At 55.9% G+C, this 21,390-nt stretch overlaps 1 protein-coding gene across 11 annotated transcripts in view; it reads left to right on the forward strand.

The window, feature by feature from the left end:
• Window positions 1-21,390, forward strand: part of HMCN2 (hemicentin 2) — a 164,570-nt gene that overhangs the window by 79,574 nt on the left and 63,606 nt on the right. For all 11 annotated transcript variants that reach the window (XM_054501579.1, XM_054501581.1, XM_054501583.1 and 8 more), the window contains 17 exons: window positions 1,538-1,692; window positions 3,028-3,306; window positions 4,818-5,099; window positions 5,801-5,909; window positions 6,143-6,312; window positions 7,810-7,964; window positions 8,366-8,462; window positions 9,460-9,555; window positions 10,472-10,648; window positions 12,089-12,246; window positions 12,949-13,072; window positions 14,794-14,969; window positions 15,710-15,806; window positions 15,967-16,086; window positions 18,367-18,528; window positions 19,648-19,929; window positions 21,046-21,213. In XM_054501579.1, coding sequence (XP_054357554.1) covers window positions 1,538-1,692; window positions 3,028-3,306; window positions 4,818-5,099; window positions 5,801-5,909; window positions 6,143-6,312; window positions 7,810-7,964; window positions 8,366-8,462; window positions 9,460-9,555; window positions 10,472-10,648; window positions 12,089-12,246; window positions 12,949-13,072; window positions 14,794-14,969; window positions 15,710-15,806; window positions 15,967-16,086; window positions 18,367-18,528; window positions 19,648-19,929; window positions 21,046-21,213 — 2,807 coding nt within the window. The remainder of the gene's footprint in view (window positions 1-1,537; window positions 1,693-3,027; window positions 3,307-4,817; window positions 5,100-5,800; window positions 5,910-6,142; window positions 6,313-7,809; window positions 7,965-8,365; window positions 8,463-9,459; window positions 9,556-10,471; window positions 10,649-12,088; window positions 12,247-12,948; window positions 13,073-14,793; window positions 14,970-15,709; window positions 15,807-15,966; window positions 16,087-18,366; window positions 18,529-19,647; window positions 19,930-21,045; window positions 21,214-21,390) is intronic.

Below are 21,390 nucleotides of genomic sequence, written 5' to 3' on the forward strand. Positions count from 1 at the left end.
GGTCTTCTCATCTCTTAGCCTTTCCTTTTTTTTTTTTTTTTTTTGGAGACAGGGTCTTGCTCAGTTGCTCAGGTTGGACTGCAGTGGAAGGATCTCAGCTCACTGCAGCCTCAAACTCCTGGGCTTCTTGGGCTCAAGAGATCATCCCACTTCAGCCTCCCAAATAGCTGGGACCACAGGTGTGCACTACCAACAACGGCTAATTTTTTAAAAAATGTTTGTACAGATGGGGTCTTGCTTTGTTGCCCAGGCTGGTCTCGAACACCTGGCTTCAAGCAGTCCTCCTGCCTTGGCCTCCCAAAGTGCCGAGATTACAGGAATGAGCCACCATGCCCAGCCTCCTTTTTTAAACTCACTTTTTCTCTAAGTAAAATTCACATAACGGGCTGGGCGTGGTGGCTCACGCCTGTAATCCCAGCACTTTAGGAGGCCGAGGTGGGCAGATCACCTGAGGTCAGGAGCTATCAGCCTGCCCAACATAGCGAAACCCCGTCTCTACTAAAAATACAAAAAAAAAAAAAAAAAAAATTAGCCAGGCGTGGTGGCAGGCACCTGTAATCCCAGCTGCTTGGGAGGCTGAGGCAAGAGAATCACTTGATCCTAGGAGGTGGAGGTTGCAGTGAGCTGAAATCAAGCCACTGTACTCCAGCCTGGGTGACAGAGCGAGACTCTGTCCAAAAAAAAAAAAAAATTCCACATAACATACAATTAGCCATTTTAAAGTGTACAGTGGGCTGGGTGCAGTGGCTCACGCCTGTAATCCCAGCACTTTGGGAGGCTGAGGTGGGCAGATCATGAGGTCAGGAGATTGAGACCATCCTGGCTAACACGGTGAAACCTCGTCTCTACTAAAAATACAAAAAAAAAAAAAAAAATCTGGGGATGGTGGCGGGTGCCTGTAGTCCCCGCTACTTGGGAGGCCGAGGCAGGAGAATCACTTGAACCCGGGAGGTGGAGGTTGCAGTGAACCATCATGCTACTGCACTCCAGCCTGGGTGGCAGAGCAAGACTCAGTCTCAAGGAAAAAAAAAAGGCGTGCAGTGTAGTGGCATTTAGTACGTTGCAGCATGGGGTAACTTTCACTTCTATTTAGTTCCTGACATTCCATCACCCCAAAAGGACACCCTGGACCCATCAGCAGCCAGTCGCTGTCCCCCTCTCCTCAGCCCCTGGCAACCACAAGCCTGCTTTCCTCCTCTATGGACGCGCCTGTTCTGGGCACTTCACATCACTGGTATCATAGAGTGTGTGGCCTTTTGTGTCTGGCTCCTTCCACTCGGCATATTTTCCAGGTTCATCCATATTGTGGCGAGCGTCAGAATTGCCTTCATTTTTGTGGCTGAATAATGTTCCGTGGCATGGACGGACCACACGTTGTTGATCTGTTCCTCGCTTACTGGGCCTTTGCGTTGCTCCCACCTCTTGGTGCTAATGAATGGCCCAGCCTCACTTTTTACAAGCCACACACTCCTGTGTGCAGCGTGCCCCATCCAGCCCCTCGGCCTTACTGGCACTTTTCCCTTGCCCGTCTCTCCAGGCCTGTCCTTCCGGGAGGCCCTCACCTGCAGGTGCAGGAGGATGGCCAGGTTCTCAGGATCACCAGCAGTCACGTGGGGGATGAGGGACGATACCAGTGCGTGGCCTTCAGCCCAGCTGGTCAGCAAGCCAGAGACTTCCAGCTCCGAGTTCATGGTGAGCCCCAACGCCTTCTGGGACCCCGCCACAGGTTACTCAGGAAGCTTCCCACCCAGCTGCCTGCTGCCTTAGAGGGAGAGTGAGGGCTGAAATGGGGGACCTGGTGAGTGATCCCTGAGTCCAAGAAAGCTGGGGGCTGGGGTCGGGGTTGGGGTCAGGGTCAGGGGATAGAGGTTATCTGGCCCAGCATTTTCCAACTCCATGGTTTCCATCCCAGCTCTAAAAATTTACTACTTTTTTTTTTTTTTTTTTTTTTTTTTGAGATGAATTCTCTCTCTGTTGCCTAAGCTGGAGTGCAGTGGCACCATCTTGGCTCACTGCAACCTCCCCCTCCCAGATTCAAGTGATTCTCCTGCCTCAGCCTCCCAAGTAGCTGGGATTACAGGCGCCCACCACCACAACCAGTTCATTTTTGTATTTTTAGTAGAGATGGGGTTTCACCATGTTGGCCAGGCTGGTCTCGAACTCCTGACCTCAAGTGATCCTCCTGCCTTGGCCTCCCAAAGTGCTGGGATTACAGGCGTGAGCCAATGTACCTGGCCCAAATTTACTACTTCTGATACCACTTGGAATTATGATTTACTTTTCTTTAGATGAGTCACACTTCCTTACACTGAAACACATTTATTTAAATATCCCTTATTCTTATAAAGGATATTTAATATCGAAACTGTAAGCAGAAAACCAGTGCCGCTTGGCTAAGGAAGCTGAAAAAACAAACACACCCCATAGAGCAATGTTGTAAGTCCTCGAGGCGTGGACTCCGCAGAGGGCACCAAGCCTGCATCTGCACTCTCTGTGCTAAAAACGCAGAGAGTAGAAAGTGCTAGAAAGGTTAGGGACATGCATAGTAGCACCAAATGCAGCCTTTCCTTGCCGTAACCAGGATAGAAGGAGATTTGGGAGGGGCGTAACCATTCCATTCTGAGATGCGGTTATTTCATGCTGTGCCCATGTGCCCCTAGCATTGTCCTGGGTAGCATCGGTGGTGAGTGATCAGCCCTGTGTGAAGTCCTCATCTAGTCCAGCCCCTCGTTTCACAGATGAGGAGACTGAGGCCCAGAGAGGGGAAGTGGCTCACCTCTGGTCTTCCAGTATGTTAGAGCAGAGCGGGGCCCAGAATCCAAGCCTGTGGCCCCGCCCCCACCTCCTGCACCTTCCACACCAGCATGTCCCCATGCAGGCCTCTCCCATCTGTCCCCAGACCCCTGCCCTCCTTGTCTACCATGCCTTCCCCGCCCCTGCAATGGAAGCATGAGTCTGCTGCCCTGGGGAAGGTGCTAGAGGCCTCAGGGGCTGCCTGTGACCAGCCCCCACTGCTTTCCTTCTCAGCACCCCCAACTATCTGGGGCTCCAACGAGACAGGCGAGGTGGCCGTCATGGAGGGCCACCTAGTGCAGCTCCTATGCGAGGCTCGAGGAGTGCCCACCCCAAACATCACCTGGTTCAAGGACGGGGCCCTGCTTCCCCCCAGCACCGAGGTGGTCTACACTAGGGGCGGTCGGCAGTTGCAGCTGGGGAGGGCCCAGAGCTCAGATGCCGGCGTCTACACCTGCAAGGCCAGCAATGCTGTGGGGGCTGCAGAGAAGGCCACCAGGCTGGACGTTTATGGTGAGCAGCCAGGGGCCACGGCAGCCAGGGTGGGCAGTGGGAGGGACTCAGCCATGGTGGCCCCTGCCTGTCTCCAGAGGAAGGGTAGGTGGCCACTCGGAGTGGTCAGAGGCGAAAGGATAATGGGACCAAGACATTATCTAGGGAGAAGGGTCCTCCCAGCTCATGCAACTTCCTTCATACCCGTAAAGAAACTGAGGCCAGGAGTGGAAAGGCCTGTCTAGGAGGCCATGGCGGAGCTAAGTGTAGAATCCAGGTCTCCCCTCGTGGTGTGGGGCTTTTCACGAAACCATGCCCAGACCCCTGTGACTACCACAATAATGAACTGCCCTTAGTCATCACTTCTGGAAGCTAGACCCGAGGGGCACTTTGCAGCATCAGCGCATTTGATCAGCTGGCAAAGGGACTTGAGCTCTCATGTCCCCATTTACAGATGGTCACAGTGAAGCTCTGGAGCAGAGAGGTTTCCCCAGGTTCACACCACTAGGAGGTGGTGGGACCCGGTCCATACGTGGGCAGATCTGACTCCAAACCTCACGCTGTGAACCTCAGCGTCAGCTCAGCCCTGAGGGGCTTGGCTGCAGTGGCTCTGGATGGGTCTGAGCAGGGCCCCGGTGAAGTGTGAGAGGGCAGTGTGCAAGCTGATAGGGGTCAGCCTGGCCCCCAGTGGGGAGTCATTTCGGGAGCTCTGGCTTCCAGAGATGCAAAGGGCTTGGGTGCTGGAGCCTCAGGGACCCCAAAGGGCTGTTGAGCTGCATGGGCTCCACAGCAGCCTCTGAAGATGGCCCCGCTACTAGCTCAGGGAGTCTTATTTTGGGACCTGAGGTCCCCCAGGAAATGAAATAGAAAATGTGCATGTGTATGTTTTTATTAAATTTTCAAAGGGTCTTACGCCCAAATAAGGTTAAGAAGCATTTCCCAGGCTACAGTTGCCCCTTGTCCCCTGGTAATGGCTTCCTCAGCTCAGCAACTTGAGGGTCTCCTTGAGGGTAAGAGAGAAATTTCCCCTCTGGCATGGCCACCATGGGCTCCAAGTATAGTTAACATCTGGTCCCCTTGGCCGTCGCTGGCTAAGTTAGGAGCCCCCCAGGCCAAGCCATCTGGGCTCAGGTCTGCCCCAGTCTTCTGCCTCCTGAGACCAGGGAGGGAGGGGACTTCCAGGAGCAGAGCTCTGTCCCGGCCCTGGGGGTCTCATTTGAGTCCACGTGTATAGGCACTGGGGATGCAAGTAGGCTGGCCCTCGTTCCACTCATGCTGGGCTTGCCAGGGTAGCAGCGGGGACGGAGAGGCAACAGTCAGCACCCAGGGGTGGGGTGGCGCGCCCAGGGGCTGAGGAGGGTGAGAATGCTGCCCTGGGGTCTGAGCAGGGGGTTCAGCCAGTGGAGGTGAGGGAAGGAAGTGTTTCACATGGAGTGGGGTTAGTGAGGGGCTTCAGCGGGCCTGTTGGGCTGAGATGAGAGCAGGCTGGCATCTGGCTGTGGTCCCCAAGCTGCCCCCTGCCTCTTTTCCAGTCCCACCCACCATCGAGGGCGCCGGTGGAAGACCATACGTGGTGAAGGCTGTGGCTGGGAGGCCCGTGGCACTGGAGTGCGTGGCCAGAGGCCACCCGCCCCCCACCCTCTCCTGGCACCACGAGGGGCTGCCCGTGGCAGAGAGCAATGAGTCGTGGCTGGAGACAGGCGGCAGTGTGCTGAGGCTGGAGAGACCGGGGGAGGCATCCAGCGGCCTGTACAGCTGTGTGGCCAGCAGTCCTGCCGGGGAAGCCGTGCTGCAGTACTCCGTGGAGATTCAGGGTGAGCCCGGCCTACCCCACTCAGAGCTGCCTGGGCTGTGGACCTCTGCCCAGGCCTGCTGCGTGCTTGTCCCAAGAGAGCTCCTGGAGTTGGAGGGAGGGTGGGGAGAAGTAACCAGTGTCCCCGCATTGCATGACACAGATGAGGACACTGAGGCCTGGGCTGTGGGGCCGGCAGGGCTAGGAGTGGGCAGGGTGGAGCCTCAGGATCAAGGGTCCCTGACCGTGCCCAGGACCCTGGGCCGGGTCACCCAGGACGGAGGACCTCGTTCTGCCTTCTGCCAATGGAATAGCCCTTTACGGAGACTTTCCTAAGGCCGGCTTGTGGGTGTGGTCCCAGCAGGGCGGTGGGGCCTTCGCCTGCTCTTCCATCCATTGCTGAAGCATTTCAGGTCCTAGTGCTGTGTTGACCTCAAGTGGCACTGGAAATGAAGCTGGGAACAAGGCCAACTGGACTCCTGAGCCCTCAGTCTGCCAGGGAGGCAGATGTTAAATAATTAGGCCCAAGCCTTTGGGGAGCCCGGGGTGTCCCCTTACCCGCCTTGGATGGCCCTGGAAGGCCTCCTGGAGGAAGGGCCACTGATAGGGAGACCTGAGGGTGAGGTGCGGCTGGGCCTCGCTCTGAAGGCACTGGGGACTTGGGAGGGTTTGAGGCCAGTGGCTGCTCAGCTTCAAACACCCAGGAGTGTGTTCTGCCTGCAGTGCCCCCACAGCTCCTGGTGGCTGAAGGCTTGGGACAGGTGACCACCATCGTGGGACAGCCCCTGGAACTTCCCTGCCAGGCCTCAGGCTCCCCAGTACCCACTATCCAGTGAGTCTGGGGTGGTGGAGGCCAGGGCTGGGGGTAGGCAGAGAGCGTGTGCTTTGCGGATTGTGGGGGGAAGTGAACAGGAGAGAGGCTTCCTGTTTCCAGGAGTAGGAAAGAGGCCTGGAGCCACGGCTGGTGAGAGCAGGTGGGAGAAACTTCTAGGCTTCCTGCTTGTCCTGCCTGGCCTGGCCTTCCCTTGTCTCAGGTTGACGCGCCCCCCTCCCTACTCACCTTAGGTGGCTGCAGAATGGCCGCCCAGCCGAGGAGCTGGCCGGGGTGCAGGTGGCCTCGCAGGGGACCACACTGCGCATTGACCATGTGGAGCTGGACCACTCAGGCCTCTTCGCCTGCCAGGCCACCAATGAGGCGGGCACTGCTGGGGCTGAGGTGGAGGTGTCTGTGCATGGTGAGTGGGCGCCTGGGGTTCTGGAGCTGTGGGCAGCCTGAGATGCCAGGGGTGGGTGGAACCAGAGGGCTGTGGCAGGCCTGGAAGGGCATGGGGCTGGTCTTCTCTGGATGGCGTTTCTGGGCTGGACTTCCCAGTTCCCCACAGAGACGTAGGTGTGAGAGGCTGGCTGGGCCACTTATCACACTTATCCTCGGTCCTGACCAGCTCCTAGGCCTCACTCCTCTCCCCAGCTTCCTCTCTCTCCATCTGCTCTCTTCATGCTAACCATGCTGAACTTCACTTAGTTCTTTTAATATATCAACCCTCTTTCTCTTATCTTCGGTTACGTATGCTGTTCCTTCTGCCCGGAACATTCTCCCTCCTCTTTGCCTGCCTAGCTCCTTATCTTTTAGGCATATCCTGAAATACTCTTCCTCCAGGAAGCCTTCCTTGATTCTACCATGTTTCTCATCTGTACTGCCCAGCCTCTCAATGCCTTAGCCCTCCACCCACTACATTGAGATTGCTTATTTGGTTGTCCATCTCCACTGTCCACCTCTGTGAGCTTTGAGAGGGCAACATGGTAGCTGCCTTTCCCTGCTGTGTCCAGGGGCCCAGTATAGTTCTGGCCACAGAGTAGATGCTCAGCACACATGAGGATGCATGGATAGGTCGGTGGGTGGGTGGATGGGTGGGTGGATGAATGGGTTGGTGGATGAATGGGTGGACAGATAGAAGGGTGGATGGATGGATGGATGGAAAGGTGGATGAATGGGTAGATAGATGGAAGCATGGGTGGATAGAAGGGTGGATGGATGGGTAAATGGATAGATGGGTAGATGGATGGATGGGTGGATGGATGGATGGAAGGGTGGGTAGATGGATGAATGGATGGGTGGGTGGATGGATGAATGAGTGGGTAGTTGGATGCATGGGTGGGTGGGTGGATGGATGAGTGGATGAATGGGTGGGTGGATGAAAGAGTGGGTAGATGGATGGGCGGGTGGATGGATGGATGGATGGATGGATGGATGGATGCGTGGATGGGTGGAGGGATGGATGGATCGATGGGTGGATGGGTGGAGGAATGGATGGATGGATGGAAGGGTGAGTGGATGGATGAGTGGATTGATGGATGGGTGGGTGGATGGATGGAAGGGTGAGTGGGTGGATGGCTAGCTGGATGGATTGGTAGATGATGAATGGGTGGGTGGATGGATGGAAGGATGGATAGACAGAAGGATAGGTAGATGAATAAATGCATGAATAGATGCATGGGTGCACAGATGGATGGGAGAATTTTTAAAGGGAATAACTACTCTGCTGGCTCCCAGTCTAGAGCTCTTTCCCCTAAGCCATGTGTCTGGGGGATATGGTGGGCAGAAGCTAGATGCTAGCCTTTGGCCAGCCCTTCAAGGGCACCTTCTCACCCCCAGGCATCGAGGGGGTTGCTGGGTGCCCACTGTACTCCTCCTGGTTCTGACCCGGGCTCTTCCTGACTCTTTCCCTTCCCAGAGTTCCCATCGGTCAGTATCATTGGGGGTGAGAACATCACAGCTCCTTTCCTGCAGCCTGTGATCCTCCAGTGCATAGGGGATGGGGTGCCTACCCCAAGCCTCCGTTGGTGGAAGGATGGTGTAGCCCTGGCAGCCTTTGGGGGGAACCTACAGGTATGTGCAGGGGCCCCAGGCATGGTGAGCCAGCTGGGCACAGGTGGAAGGGCTGCTCTGGGGGCTTCCTGGAGACTCTGAGCAAAGCCCAGCAGGCTGGGGATAGGAAGGGCCCAGAGCCCTCTCAGCCTGAAAGGGCGAGCCTCAGTCTCTTCCGGGTCCTAGGAGCTTCAGTTGTCAGAGGGAGAAAATGTCAGTGGGGGGGACAGGGATTGGTATGCCTGGAGATCGGACGAATCCCTGGAATCCAAGTGCTTGGCTCATAACTCTACCTCCAGAGCCAAAAGTGTCCCCATGCCTCACTGCTCCTGCCCCCGGGCTCAGCAGCAGCCTGGCCACTCGCCATGTCCCGTCATCACTCGGACAGCCCCGTAGCATACTCTCTACCCTCTCCCCTCCAGATTGAGAAGGTGGACCTGAGGGACGAGGGCATCTACACTTGTGCCGCTACCAACCTGGCTGGGGAGAGCAAGAGGGAAGTGGCACTGAAAGTTTTGGGTGAGGACGTGGGTAACCAGCAGGGCCCAGGCCAAGGATGTTGGGTGATCCCTTGGGGACCCTTGGGGCTGGGGTGTGTGGCGAGGGAGGGGGAGGAGGTTTTTCAGTCATAGTTGTGCACTTAACTTCAGAGGAAGTAGAAAGCCCTGAAATGAAAATGTTAGCAACAGTTCTGTAGTCCCTTTTGGCTGCTTTTGGGGGGATTTTTTTTTCTTTTTTTTTTTTTTGAGATGGAGCCTCGCTTTGTTGTCCAGGCTGGAGTGCAGTGGCGCGATCTCAGCTCACCGCGAGCTCCACCTCCCAGGTTCACGCCATTCTCCTGCCTCAGCCTCCCGAGTAGCTGGGGCTACAGGCGCCCGCCACCATGCCCGGCTAATTTTTTGTATTTTTAGTAGAGACGGGGTTTCACCGTGTTAGCCAGGATGGTTTCAATCTCCTGACCTCGTGATCTGCCCGCCTCGGCCTCTGAAAGTGCTGGGATTACAGGCGTGAGCCGTGGTGGGATTTTTAGTAGCAGACCTTGCCCACATTCATATTTACGTTTGCTTATTTTGGGGGTTTATTTGCAGGGAAATCCTTGTCCTTGTCCCTTCCCCTGGCTGTGCTGGCGTCGGCTGTCCCGGGGTGGGGGCTGGGTGCTGTATGATTGCCGTAAGGATGGTGGGGGCTGGATGCTGTATGATTGCCGTAAGGATGGTGGGGGCTGGGTGCTGTATGATTGCCGTAAGGATGGTGGGGGCTGGGTGCTGTGTGATTGCTGTAAGGATGGTGGGGGCTGGGTGCTGTGTGATTGCTGTAAGGATGGCAGCCTGTTGCCCTTTGTTCTTGGGCTTGCTTCCAGGAGTGGGGTTGCTTAGTCTGAGGACGTGAGCTGTTTTAGAGCCCTTTGTCTAGGATTTTCTATGGGGAGCAGGGAGCAGCACTGCTGGGATGGCTGGGATTAGAGCTGCCCAGAGCTTGCACCTACCAAGCTGGGTCTCTCCTTGTCTCCCGCTAGTGCCCCCCAACATCGAGCCAGGCCCAGTCAACAAGGCAGTGCTGGAAAATGCCTCAGTGACCTTGGAGTGTCTGGCTTCGGGCGTGCCCCCTCCTGGTAAGACCCCTCCTCTTGGCGGAAAGCTACTTCCAGCCCAATTCACTGTCTAATGAGGCTGGCGAGTGACCCAGGGACTCTGTGACTGGACATAATGGGGAGAAATCAGCAGGTCTTTCCCCCCATTTCTCTCATGTTCCTCTCTTCCTCTTCAACAATGTCCTTCGGGCCAAGGCACTGCTAGGGTCCAGATCCAGTGTGAAACAGGCCTGCAGGGCATCTACTCACAGTAAGCTTCACAGGGCTGTCCGGGGTTGGGGGCAAGGATCAGGACCTCAGAGTCACCATCCGATCTGTAGGGCCCTCCCCTCTAGAGCAGTAGTGGAGGAAAGGGCCGGGAGCTGGGGGCGGGGTGTGGTTGTTTGCACAGGGGACTGGGTGAGGCTTACGGTGGCCCAGGAGGAAGGCCCCTCTCCTGCTCCCATCTGACCTAGGCCCACCCTGCTTTGCTTGTTGCCTGTGAGCCCTGGGGATATTTGCCCCTTCTCGTGGGGATGCCTGCTAAGTTCCGGGGGCACGTCCTGGCAGGATGCAGGGAAGCTGCAGATACACGTGGTCCAGCCTGGCTTTGAGGCTGCTGCTTTGGGCTGGTCCATGTTCTCTAATTCCCCCTAGGGGAGGGGGTCTCCTGGTAGGGGGAGGGCAGGGCTGAGTTTGACTCTGCTCCTGGCTACCTCAGCCTCTGTCCACAGGGCTTCTTCTGCACCCTTGGTCCTGTCTTGGGCAACATTGCCCGGTTCCACCCCGGCTCCCTTTCCTGAATGAAGAACTCTGACCTTCTCCAATGCCTGAAAAAATAGTGTGGTCACCCTGGAAGTTTCTCTTGGATGTCCACCACACCAGCAGAGTCTGACGGGCTGGCAGCACCCTTGCTTCTCTCTTCCATTCTCCCTTGCATCTCTCTTCCTTTCCCCAGATGTCTCCTGGTTCAAGGGCCACCAACCTGTCTCTTCGTGGATGGGAGTGACAGTATCAGCGGATGGGAGAGTTCTCCGCATTGAGCAAGCCCAGCTTTCTGATGCTGGGAGCTACCGCTGTGTGGCATCCAATGTGGCAGGTAGCACAGAGCTGCAGTATGGCCTACGGGTCAATGGTGAGCTTCCCTGGGCCTACAAGGTCCGTTGTCCAAAAAGTTGTCTTTTCATTCATTTGTCTATTAGTCTGTCCATCCACCTGTCCACTCATCCATCCATCTACCACCCCATCCATCCGTTACCCCATCCATCCATCCATCCATCCATCCATCCACCCACCCACCCACCCACCCACGCACCCACCCATCCATCCGCCCACCCACCCATCCACCCACCCACCCACCCATCCATCCACCTACCCATCCATCCATCAACTCATCCACCCCTCCATCCATCCACCCATCCACTCATCCACCTATCCACCCATCCATCCATCAGCTCATCCATCCATCCATCCATCCATCCACCCACCCACCCAACCATCCTTTCATTCATTTATCTACCCACCTGTCTGCCCACCCATCCACCTGTCCATTTGTCTACCAGTCCACCCTCCCATCCATCCACCCATCTATCCATCCATCCATCTACCTACCCATCCACCCACTCACCATCCATTCACTCATTCAACTACCCATTCTTTCATTGATCCATTTTGTATCCAACCACATTTATTGAGTCCATGCTCTGGGGCAGACACTGGCAGACACAGCCCTAAATAAGACAGACCTAGGAGCTTTCAGTCTAGTGGAGGACACAGCAATTAGATCATTCCCCAGAGTACTACTTGATATCAATTGTGATGGCAGCTGGTGAACATGAGGTGCAACTGAGCACCTATAACAGGGCACTGACTTGGCCTGTGGAGTCCAGGAGGCATCTTTGACACTTGGATACCTACACTGAGGTCTCTGCCAAGGCCTGAGGTTATGAAGACCTGGGGAATTTGAGAAACTGAAAGGAGGCCACGGGGCCTGGGGTTTACAACACTGAGAAGAGGGCCAGGATGGTGCTGGTGGCCATATGGAGGCTGGACCTCTTGGGCCTCATGGGAGAGGTTGGGTCTAAGAGCAGTGGGTAGCTGGACAGAGGCCTGGGACCCTGGGCATCATGCCTGGTGCCTCCCAGATACAATGGAATCTTCTGGCTATTTTCTGCCAAAAGGGGACTGCCTGTACTATGGTATTTCATCTCACACCCCTGAGTTAGGAAGTAGCACTGTCCAGGGACCCTTGGTCCCCTCCCCATCCCCATAATAAATGACCTTCTGCTGACCAGAGGCCTGAGTGCGAGTGCTGCTTCCTGGCTGGTCAGCCTTGGGCAGGTGACTTCCCCTCTGTGAGCCTCAGTTTCCCATCTATAGAAGCCTCGTGGTCGTGTTGAAAGGATGGAAGTAGCAGCCTCGGGGGCAGTGGAGTGGCTCAGAGCCCGTGTCTGGATGGCTGTCCTTGTGCTTTTGCTGTGGCTGTGTGTTTCCCGCGGGGGTGCCCAGCCAGGGGCCCTGCCTGCTTTGCCCCAGTGGGGCTCAGCCTGTGCCCCATGTCACCCCTGCCCTGCAGTGCCCCCTCGAATCACGCTGCCGCCCAGCCTGCCAGGCCCTGTGTTGGTCAACACTCCTGTCCGGCTGACCTGCAATGCCACCGGTGCCCCCAGCCCCACACTGATGTGGCTGAAGGATGGAAACCCTGTGTCCCCTGCAGGGACCCCTGGCCTGCAGGTCAGTAGGGCTGGGTGGCCCCGGCTCACCTCCCTGCACCTCCCGTAGGTGCTGGGAACAGAGGTCAGGCCCTGGGAATTTAGGGTGAGGGAGAAGCAGCGATAGCCCAGGGCCGAGGGCTGGAGGGAGGCGGGACTGAACAGAGAGGCTGGAGCCACGCTGCTCAATGGTAACGATACATTCCATGAACGTGAACCATCTGCGTCATTGTAAATGTTCTTGTAGCCACAGTAAACTGAGTAAAAAGAAACAGGTGAGATCAATGTTAATAATACACGTTAGTTAATCCAATATATCCAAAATAGCTTCATTTCATCATGGGATCAATACAAAATAATTATTGAGATATTTTATATTCTTCTTTTCATATTAACTCTTTGAAGTCTGTGGTGCATTTTGTACCTGGGGCCCGTCTCAATTTGGCCTGGCCACATTTCAAGGGCTCACTGGCCATGTGTGGCAAGCGGACAGAGGGGCTCTAGAGGGCTCTTCCTGAGGTCCAGTGTCATTGCCAGCTGGCAGAGGTCTGGAGGCCCAGATGCAACCCTGGGTTTCCCTGCGTCATGAGGGGCTCTGAGGGTCTGGGGCAGGCTGTCCAGGCGTGCTCGGCAGCAGGGCCGGCTTGGGCAGGTGGGGTTCTGCCCCTTGGGGCCTGCAACAGCAGGACGGTTGCCTAATTTGGGCTTCCCCCTGGGGTCACAGGTCTTCCCTGGGGGCCGGGTCCTCACCTTGGCCAGCGCCCGGGCCTCCGACTCTGGGAGGTACTCCTGCGTGGCTGTGAGCGCGGTGGGCGAGGACCGCCGGGATGTTGTCCTGCAAGTCCACAGTGAGTCTCAGACCGGGAAAGCCACGTGGTTCAGAGCAGCAACTCCAAGGAGATGGGGTGGGGGGCATTCCCAGTCACTTCCAAAGGGAGAGAGGCTGGGTGGATGGAGGAGTGTCCACCTGAGAACAGCTGCCTTCCAGTAGGAATCAGTGAGATCCAGAGACCTGCCCTGGAGTCTGAGCTCCCGCAACGGGTGGGAGGGTGGGCAGGTGGCCCCGCATAGCCAGGAGCTCTGCCCTGTGTTCAGGGAGAAGCGGAAGGGGTGTGAAGTAGCAGGAACAGCGTGGAGTGGTGGTTAGGAAAGCCGGCTCTTGAGTGTCACCGACATGGGGTTCAAACCCTGCCTCTGTGACTTTGAGCTGGTTGCTTTGCTTCTCTCAGCCACCATTTCTTCATCTGCAAAGTGGGAAGACTAGCACTCACCTCAGAGGTCACCCTGGGGACTCACTAAGCTCCTGAGCTCATGAATCTACTGTAACCACAGTAGCTTATTTTTAAATGTCCTCCTCTGGGTTTTTCTGGGGCTCTGTGGAGGTATAAGAAAGAATGCTGGGAGCTGGGCATGGTGGCTCACGCCTGTAATCCCAGCACTTTGGGAGGCTGAGGTGGGTGGATCACTTGAGGTCAGGAGTTTGAGACCAGCCTGGCCAACACGGTGAAACCCCATCTCTACTAAAAATACAAAAAATTAGCTAGGTATGGTGGTGCGTACCTGTAGTCCCAGCTACTCGAAAGGCTGAAGCAGGAGAATCACTTGAACCTGGGAAATGGAGGTTGTAGTGAGCTGAGATCATGTCACTGCACTCCAGCCTGGGCAATAGAGCCAGACTCTGTCAAAAAAAAAAGAGAGAGAGAGAAGGAAGGAAGGAAAGAAGGAAGGAAGGCAAGAAGGAAGGGAAGGAGAGAGAGAAAGAAAGAGAGAAGGAAGGAAGGAAAGAGAAAGAAAAGAAAGAAGGAAGGAAGGAAAGAGAAAGAAAGAGAAAGAAAAGAGAGAAAGAAAGGAAAGAAAGAAAAAGAAAGAAAACAAACGAATGAACGTAGTCTTGGGTGGGAGGCGGTAGGAAGGATTCGATTCTAGCTCTTTCTCTTTGCTGGAGTGAAGATGGTGGTTAACACATATTGTATGCCCAAGAGCCCCACCTGTGCCATTGGATTGAACCTCATGGCGGCCCCATCAGGTGCGGATTTTCATTATCCCCACTTTACAGATGAAGAGACTGAGGCCCAGGAGTGTAAGTAGCATCCCCAGGGCCTCGCATGGCGAGTGAGTGGTGGAAGGCAGGATTCCACCCCAGGAGTTCTCCCCCTGGACCCTGCGTTCCTTCCTGCAAAGCTGCACTGGTTATTTTTGCTTCAGGGGCAAAAGGTGGTTCTGAGACCTGCTTTAAAAAAAATTTTTTTTAAACAAAAATTTTAAATTTTAGAAAGTTTTGAGATAACTGTGGATAATTATAGATTCACAGACATCTGTAAGAAATAACACAGGGAGACCCTGAGTTTCCTTCCCCAATTTCCCTCCGTGGAAACATGCTGCAGAAATCTGGGATGTGGATATCGTGACAATTTTACTCAGACTGGCTCCTCCGAAGCAGGACTGAAGGCAGAGGAAGGGTGGTCACTCCTGGCTGCTGCGAGTAGCTAGGCCTGACCCAGGGTGTGGCCTCTCCTTGCCAGCCCCATCCATGTGCCTGAGGGAGCCCCTCTCCTGCCCCTTCCCGCAGTGCCCCCGAGTATCCTCGGAGAAGAGCTGAATGTGTCCGTCGCGGCCAATGAGTCAGTGGCCCTGGAGTGCCAGAGCCACGCCATGCCCCCTCCCGTGCTGAGCTGGTGGAAGGATGGGCGGCCCTTGGAACCACGGCCTGGAGTCCACCTCTCCGCAGACAAAGCCTTGCTACAGGTGTGCAGGCCCCCGGCCAGCCAAGCAGGCCTCCACCTCAGGCCAAGGGCAGGGTGGGGCCTGCAGGTGCCCCAGCTCAGTGACCTGCAAGCCCCTTCACCCCAGGGGATGGGGGACAAAACCCCAGGACTGGTTCCTCGGGGCCTCCCTCAGGGCCCCTGACTCAGCTGAGTGGCGCCAGCTGTTGGGTTAGAACCTTCCTCACCTGTCTGCTCCTCCTCCCACCCCTCTACACCTTGTGATATGATCATTCCCGACTCAGAGCACTGCCATTTGGTTTCCCCTCCTTCCGTTCATTCTTCAAAGCCACAGCCTAGCCCCAGCAGCCCCATGTCAGGATCTGACCCCTGAGGACAGGTCCCCTGCACCCCACCAGCCTCATTCCTCCACCTTCTCTTCGGGTCTGTTTTCTTGGGCTTTCCAAAGAGGCTGGGAGCAGATGAAAGGCAGGAGCAGGTCTGATCCAGTCACATGCCTCTGCCTTAGCAGATCTGGGCTGTGAAGGTGGGGAGGCTGGCAGGACTGCCATCGAGGGTGCCCTTCTCAGGCCCACCACAGGCACGTGCTTCTGGAAACTTCCCGGTGCAGCTGATGGGGAGATGCTGTCACTGTCCCGTGCTCCAAGTGGGGAGCTTGTGGCTCAGCAAGGTCACGTGACATTCCTGCAGTCACACAGTCTGTCCAGGGCTCATCCATCTCTGTGCTGTCCCCGCCCATGGAGTGTCTTTGCTCTCTGCCAGGTGGACAGAGCCGATGTGTGGGATGCGGGCCGCTACACCTGTGAGGCACTGAACCAGGCCGGCCGCTCAGAGAAACACTACAATCTGAACGTCTGGGGTGAGGGTCTCCCGGGCTGGGCAGGCGGAGGGGGCTGTTGCCTTGATTGCGTCCCAGGACACAGCCCTCCTCCAGCCTGCCCTCGCCTTGCTCATCAACTTGCTCATCCCCTCCCCATCTCAGCCCCACCCCCACTAACCCTCTCTCTGCTCTGACTCAGTTGCTCCAGTGTTCCCCTTGAGGGAATCCCACACCCTGACTGTGAGAGAGGGGCACCCTACCAGGCTGTCCTGCGAATGCCGGGGTATCCCCTTCCCCAAGATCTCCTGGAGGAAGGATGGTAGGATTGCTGCCCTCGCCCAGCCCCACCTCATTGCCAGGCACACGGAGGCTATGCCCAGACCCCACTGGTTACCCCCACCCCAGAGCCTAGCTGAGATGGGGGGGCTTATGCCTCGAGGGAGTGGGGATGCTGGTTACAGAAGTGATGTTTCCCCCAGCCCCTCTCTACTCAGTCTCTGAGCCTGCAGGAGCCCCTGGTCCTGCTCTGCCAGTTAAGAGCTGGATTGATCTTCAGGCCTCACTTCAGACGTCCCTTCTTCCAGGAAGCCCCCTCTGACTGCCAGGCTGGGACAGAGCCTCCCTGATGCAGTCCCTGTCACTTGTCACGTCACCCAAATTAGTCCTTCTGTGTGTGCTCCTCCATTAGTCTGTGACCCCTGTGAGGCACCATCTTGACCACCACTGAATTCCAAGTTCAGTGTATAGTACAAAAAAGGTGCTCAAAAAACATTTGGAATTCACTTCACCAATTTTTTTTTTTTTTTTTTTTTTTTGAGACAGAGTCTTGCTCTGTTGCCCAGGTTGGAGTGCAGTGGTGCCATCTCAGCTCATTGCAACCTCCGCCTCCTGGGTTGGAGTGATTCTTCTGCCTCAGCCTCCTGAGTAGCTGGGATTACAGGCAGGTGCCACCACGCCCGGCTAATTTTTGTATTTTTAGTAGAGACAGGGTTTCACTATGTTGGCCAGGCTGGTCTCGAACTCCTGACCTCAGGTGATCTGCCCACCTCGTCCTCCCAAAGTGCTGGGATTACAGGCATGAGCCACTGCACCCAGCCCATTTAACCAATATTTATTGAGAGACTGTATCAGACCCTGTTCTAGGCACTGGAAATACAGCAGAGGATAAAACAGATCCCCACCCTCACAGTGGGGGCAGTCAGATAATAAACACAGTAAGACTCAGTACCTTAGGTGATAAATGCTATGGAGAAAAATAAAGCTAGGAAGCGGGGGAAGATGTCCTGGGGGGTTGTAGGATTTGTACTTTTAAGTTGGGTGGCCAGGAATGCTTGACCAAGCAGACTTGAAAAGGTAAGGGCTGAACATGAGAATATCACAGGGAAAAGCACCCCAGGCAGAGGTAAGGGTAAGTGCAAGGGTCCTGGGGCAGGAATGCTGGTTGGATGGGGGAATGAGAGGAGGCAGGGAATCAGGGATGATGGAGGAGAGTGGAGCTGCCATTACCGAGATGGGAGACCCCAGGGGCAGGTATGGTGGAAAGACCTAGCGTTTGGGGTGAATTAATCTTGAGACATCTGCTAAATACCTAGTGAGGTGTCAAGTGGACGGTGAGAGACAGGTGTCTGGAGCTCAGAGGAGAGGTCTGGGCTAGGAAGCAGCCTGGGAGTAGCAAGACAAGCTGAGGGCATCAGGACAGAGAGGGAGGAAGCAATGCCAGGTGGCCCCTGGGTCTGCTTCCCTGATGGGACATGAATTGAGTCATGACCCAGCCCAGAGGTCTGCTCCTCTAGAAACAGAGGTGGAAGGGTTTAATCCAGTAGGTCAAGGTTGACAAATCCTCCTCCTACAAGGGGTCTCTTGATGCCAGGTCTACCAGTTGCCTGGTCACCCTCCTCAGGCCACTGTAGCTAAATGGATGGTCATTCTGTCAGTAGCCTTTATTGAGCCTTGCTGTGTGCCAGGCCCTGGGGAGCCACTAAGGATCCCAAGGGGAGGCTGGTCACGGTGGCTCACGCCTGTAATCCCAGCACTTTGGGAGGCCGAGGCAGTGGGTCACCTGAGGTCAGGAGTTAGAGACTAGCCTAACTAACATGGTGAAACCCCGTCTCTACTAAAAAATACAAAAATTAGCAGGGCATGGTGGTGTGCACCTGTAATCCCAGCTACTTGGGATGCTGAGGCATGAGAATCGCCTGAACCCAGGAGGCAGAGGTTGCAGTGAGCCGAGATGGTGGCACTGCACTCCAGCCTGGGCAACAGAGACAGACTCTGTCTCAAAAAAAAAGGGATCCCAGAAGGAAACTGAGGCAGGGTCTGCCATTCCGGAGGGCTCAGGCCAGGGTGGGATTCAGATGGGGCACCTGTAGGCAGATCTGTGATGCAGAGAAGCCTAGGGGGATAGGGAGGAGCTCAGAAGAGGCACCAGGACCAGAAGTGGCACTCATGGAAGGCTTCCTGGAAGAGGTAGTGTCTAAATGGACACCTGAAGGATGAGCAGGAATTGGCAAGAATGGGTGGGAGGACAAACTTTCCATGTGGAAAGACATCACGTCCTTGCAAATGCCCTGGACCAGGAGTTTCTTTTTTCTGCACCCAGGTCAACCCCTCCCCGGGGAGGGGGCTGGCCTCCAGCAGATGTCGGCTGTGGGGAGGCTGCTGTACCTGGGACAGGCCCAGCTGGCTCACGAAGGAACATACACCTGTGAGTGCAGCAACGTGGCGGGGAACAGCAGTCAGGACCTGCAGCTGGAAGTGCACGGTGGGTGAGCTGGGTGGGGGCTGGAAGGGTCTGGGATCATGGGCTGGCTGGGCAGGTGCCGCCCCCAAATCGGAGCAAACACAGGGAAGTGATGGTGTGTGGTGCAGGCTTTCTCCTCCCTCACATTCCTGGTGTGTGAGTCCGTTCTCACACTGCTCTAAAGATACTACCTGAGACTGGCTAATTTATAAACAAGTGGCTTAATTGACTCACAGTTCCACATGGCTGGGGAGGTCTCAGGAAACTCAAAATCATGGTGGAAGATGAAGGGGAAGCAAGGCACGCCTTACATGTCGTCAGGAGAGAGAGAGCAAAGGGGGAAGCACCAGACACTTATCAAACAACCAGATCTCATGAGAACTGACTCACTCACTCGCTATCACAAGAAGAGCATAGGGGAAACTGCCCCCATGATCCAATCACCTCCTACCAGGTCCCTCCCTCTGCACGTGGGGATTACAATTCGAGATGAGATTTGGGTGGGGACACAGCCAAGCCATGTCACCTGGCATTTTAACTGCCCCTCCCACACAGCTTCTCACTAACCCAAGCATTGGGGATGGGGGCCGCAGTACAATCCCTAAGGGCCCCCCAATGGTCCAGAGGAGAAAAGCCACATCTGAAACAGCTGGAAACCCGAAAGAAGCGTGAGCATTATGTGAAGCTCCTAAAGCCCTATCTACTGGTCCTGCAGTGATGAAATGAAATCCCCCAGCCTTGTAAAAATCCTGCTAGAAAATAAAACCAGGAACAGTGCTGTTCAACATTTTGAGGAGAAACCCACCCATAGAATAATTTCCCACCCCCAACCAGTCCCAACAACTGTTGAAGCTCCAGGAAGTCTCTGGTTTTTGAGGAAGAAAACCTGTCACACTTCCTGAAAGGGCTGTTCCCCACATAGCAGGCCTGCCTGTGACTCCCAGGCTGTAGTAGCAGTAGGGTGCTGTTATGACCCCATTGTTGGGAAGGAAAATGGAGGCCCAGAGAGGTGAGGTCACGAGGTCACACAGCCAGCGATGGCAAGGGGAGAGGGTGTGTCCCTATTGGGCCCAGGGCAAGTGTGTGGTGCCTGGTGGCCCCAGCAGCTTTCTCTGATGGGCTTTCTCCCCACCCCAACAGTTCCCCCTCAGATTGCCAGTCCCCGGGAGCTTCCCACACAGGTCTCCGTGGTCCAGGATGGAGTGGCCACTCTGGAGTGCAATGCCACAGGGAAACCCCCTCCGACAGTGACATGGGAGCGGGACGGCCAGCCCGTGGGGGCTGAACTGGGCCTGCAGCTGCAGAACCAGGGTCAGAGCCTGCATGTGGAGCGGGCCCAGGCTGCCCACGCTGGACGCTACAGCTGCGTGGCGGAGAACGTGGCTGGGAGGGCAGAGAAGAGGTTTGAGCTCTCTGTGCTGGGTGAGGACTGGCAGCTGCTGGAGGAGGTTGGGCTGGGGCAGATTAGAGTGGGCAAGGCCGGTTCAATCTCCAGGCACAGCCCTCAGGCTCTGATCCTGGGGTCACACCTGTTCTTTCTGGAGTCAGGGCTCTAATGAGAGCTGCTGTGGGGGGGAGGAGCCACCAACACTGCTCTCAAAATCAGGACTCGTCCCATATGGGCCCAATTTCCCCCAGTTCACCTCTCCTCCCTCCCTCTCTCCCTCTTGGGTTTACTCTTCCTCTACTCTGTTCTGGGCACTGGGGAAGTAAGCAGTCCCTGTCCTGCATGACTGGTATGTGATGGGGAGAATTCAGGGGCTTGTGAGAGACCAGGAAAACCTTGAATACTGTTGGGGCAGGTCAGGGCAGCCTCCCGGAGGAGGTGCCCTTTAAGCTGGACCATAAAGGGTGAGTAGGAGTTAGGCAGCTGCTTGGTGAGGGGAAGCATGTGCCAGGCAGAGGGTGGCTGGGGCAGCCTCATGCATTCCATCATTTACTGAGCTCCTACTGTATTGCCTGAAGGATAATTCAGGGTGGAGACAGGGAGTGGTAAGAGATAGGGTGGGAGAGGTGAGCAGGGATCAGTTTAGGGAGGGCGCCCCTCACCATTGCTGGGATCTCGAGCCTCACCCAGATATCACCAACACCCCCACCCCCTGGGTAGAGAGTGGTTTCCTTCAGGAACAGGTTCCTTCAGAACTGCAGCGTTGCCACTTAGCTTCCACATGTGGATTTAGGAAGCACATCTGGCTTCACCTTTGCACTAATTCCAGTCCCACTGGCTCAGCGCTTGCTCTGCCTAGGTACTGGACTGGGTACTTTCACATGTTCCTGTTACATCCCCCAGCATCCCGCTGAGGGTTTGGGGAGACTGAGGCCCAAGGAGCCTGCCTGACTCCAGAGCCCAGCCTGTGGCGCCATGGGCTCCCTCCTAGGTGTCCTCGCTTTAGGGGGAGCAGCTCTGCTCTCATCACTTCTGCTCCTCAGACTCCCCCAATTGGGTGGAGTTGGGGGGCAGTCAGTGGGGCTGCGGAAGGAGCATGAAGCACACAGCCCAGATCTGCACCCTGAATGTGGCTTCTTCTTTGTGTCCAGAGCCCCCAGAGCTCATCGGAGACTTGGATCCGCTGACCAACATCACTGCTGCCTTGCACAGCCCCTTAACTCTGCTCTGTGAAGCCACGGGGATCCCACCTCCAGCCATCCGCTGGTTCCGAGGGGAGGAGCCTGTCAGCCCCGGGGAGGACACCTACCTGCTGGCAGGTAAGATACCAGCCAAGGTTGGATCCTGGGAATCAGGTCGGGCCCTCTGCCTCTGCCTCTATCCATTACATGCCCATGACCTCTGACCCTGAGCTACCAGGCCTGGTTGGAATAATCATTCCAGCTGCTGGTCCCCAAAGAATGCAGCCCAAAACACTAGTCAGGTGAGGTGCTCCA

This window comes from Pongo pygmaeus, chromosome 13, assembly GCF_028885625.2.
Source record: "Pongo pygmaeus isolate AG05252 chromosome 13, NHGRI_mPonPyg2-v2.0_pri, whole genome shotgun sequence".
Taxonomy (NCBI): Eukaryota; Metazoa; Chordata; class Mammalia; order Primates; family Hominidae; genus Pongo; species Pongo pygmaeus.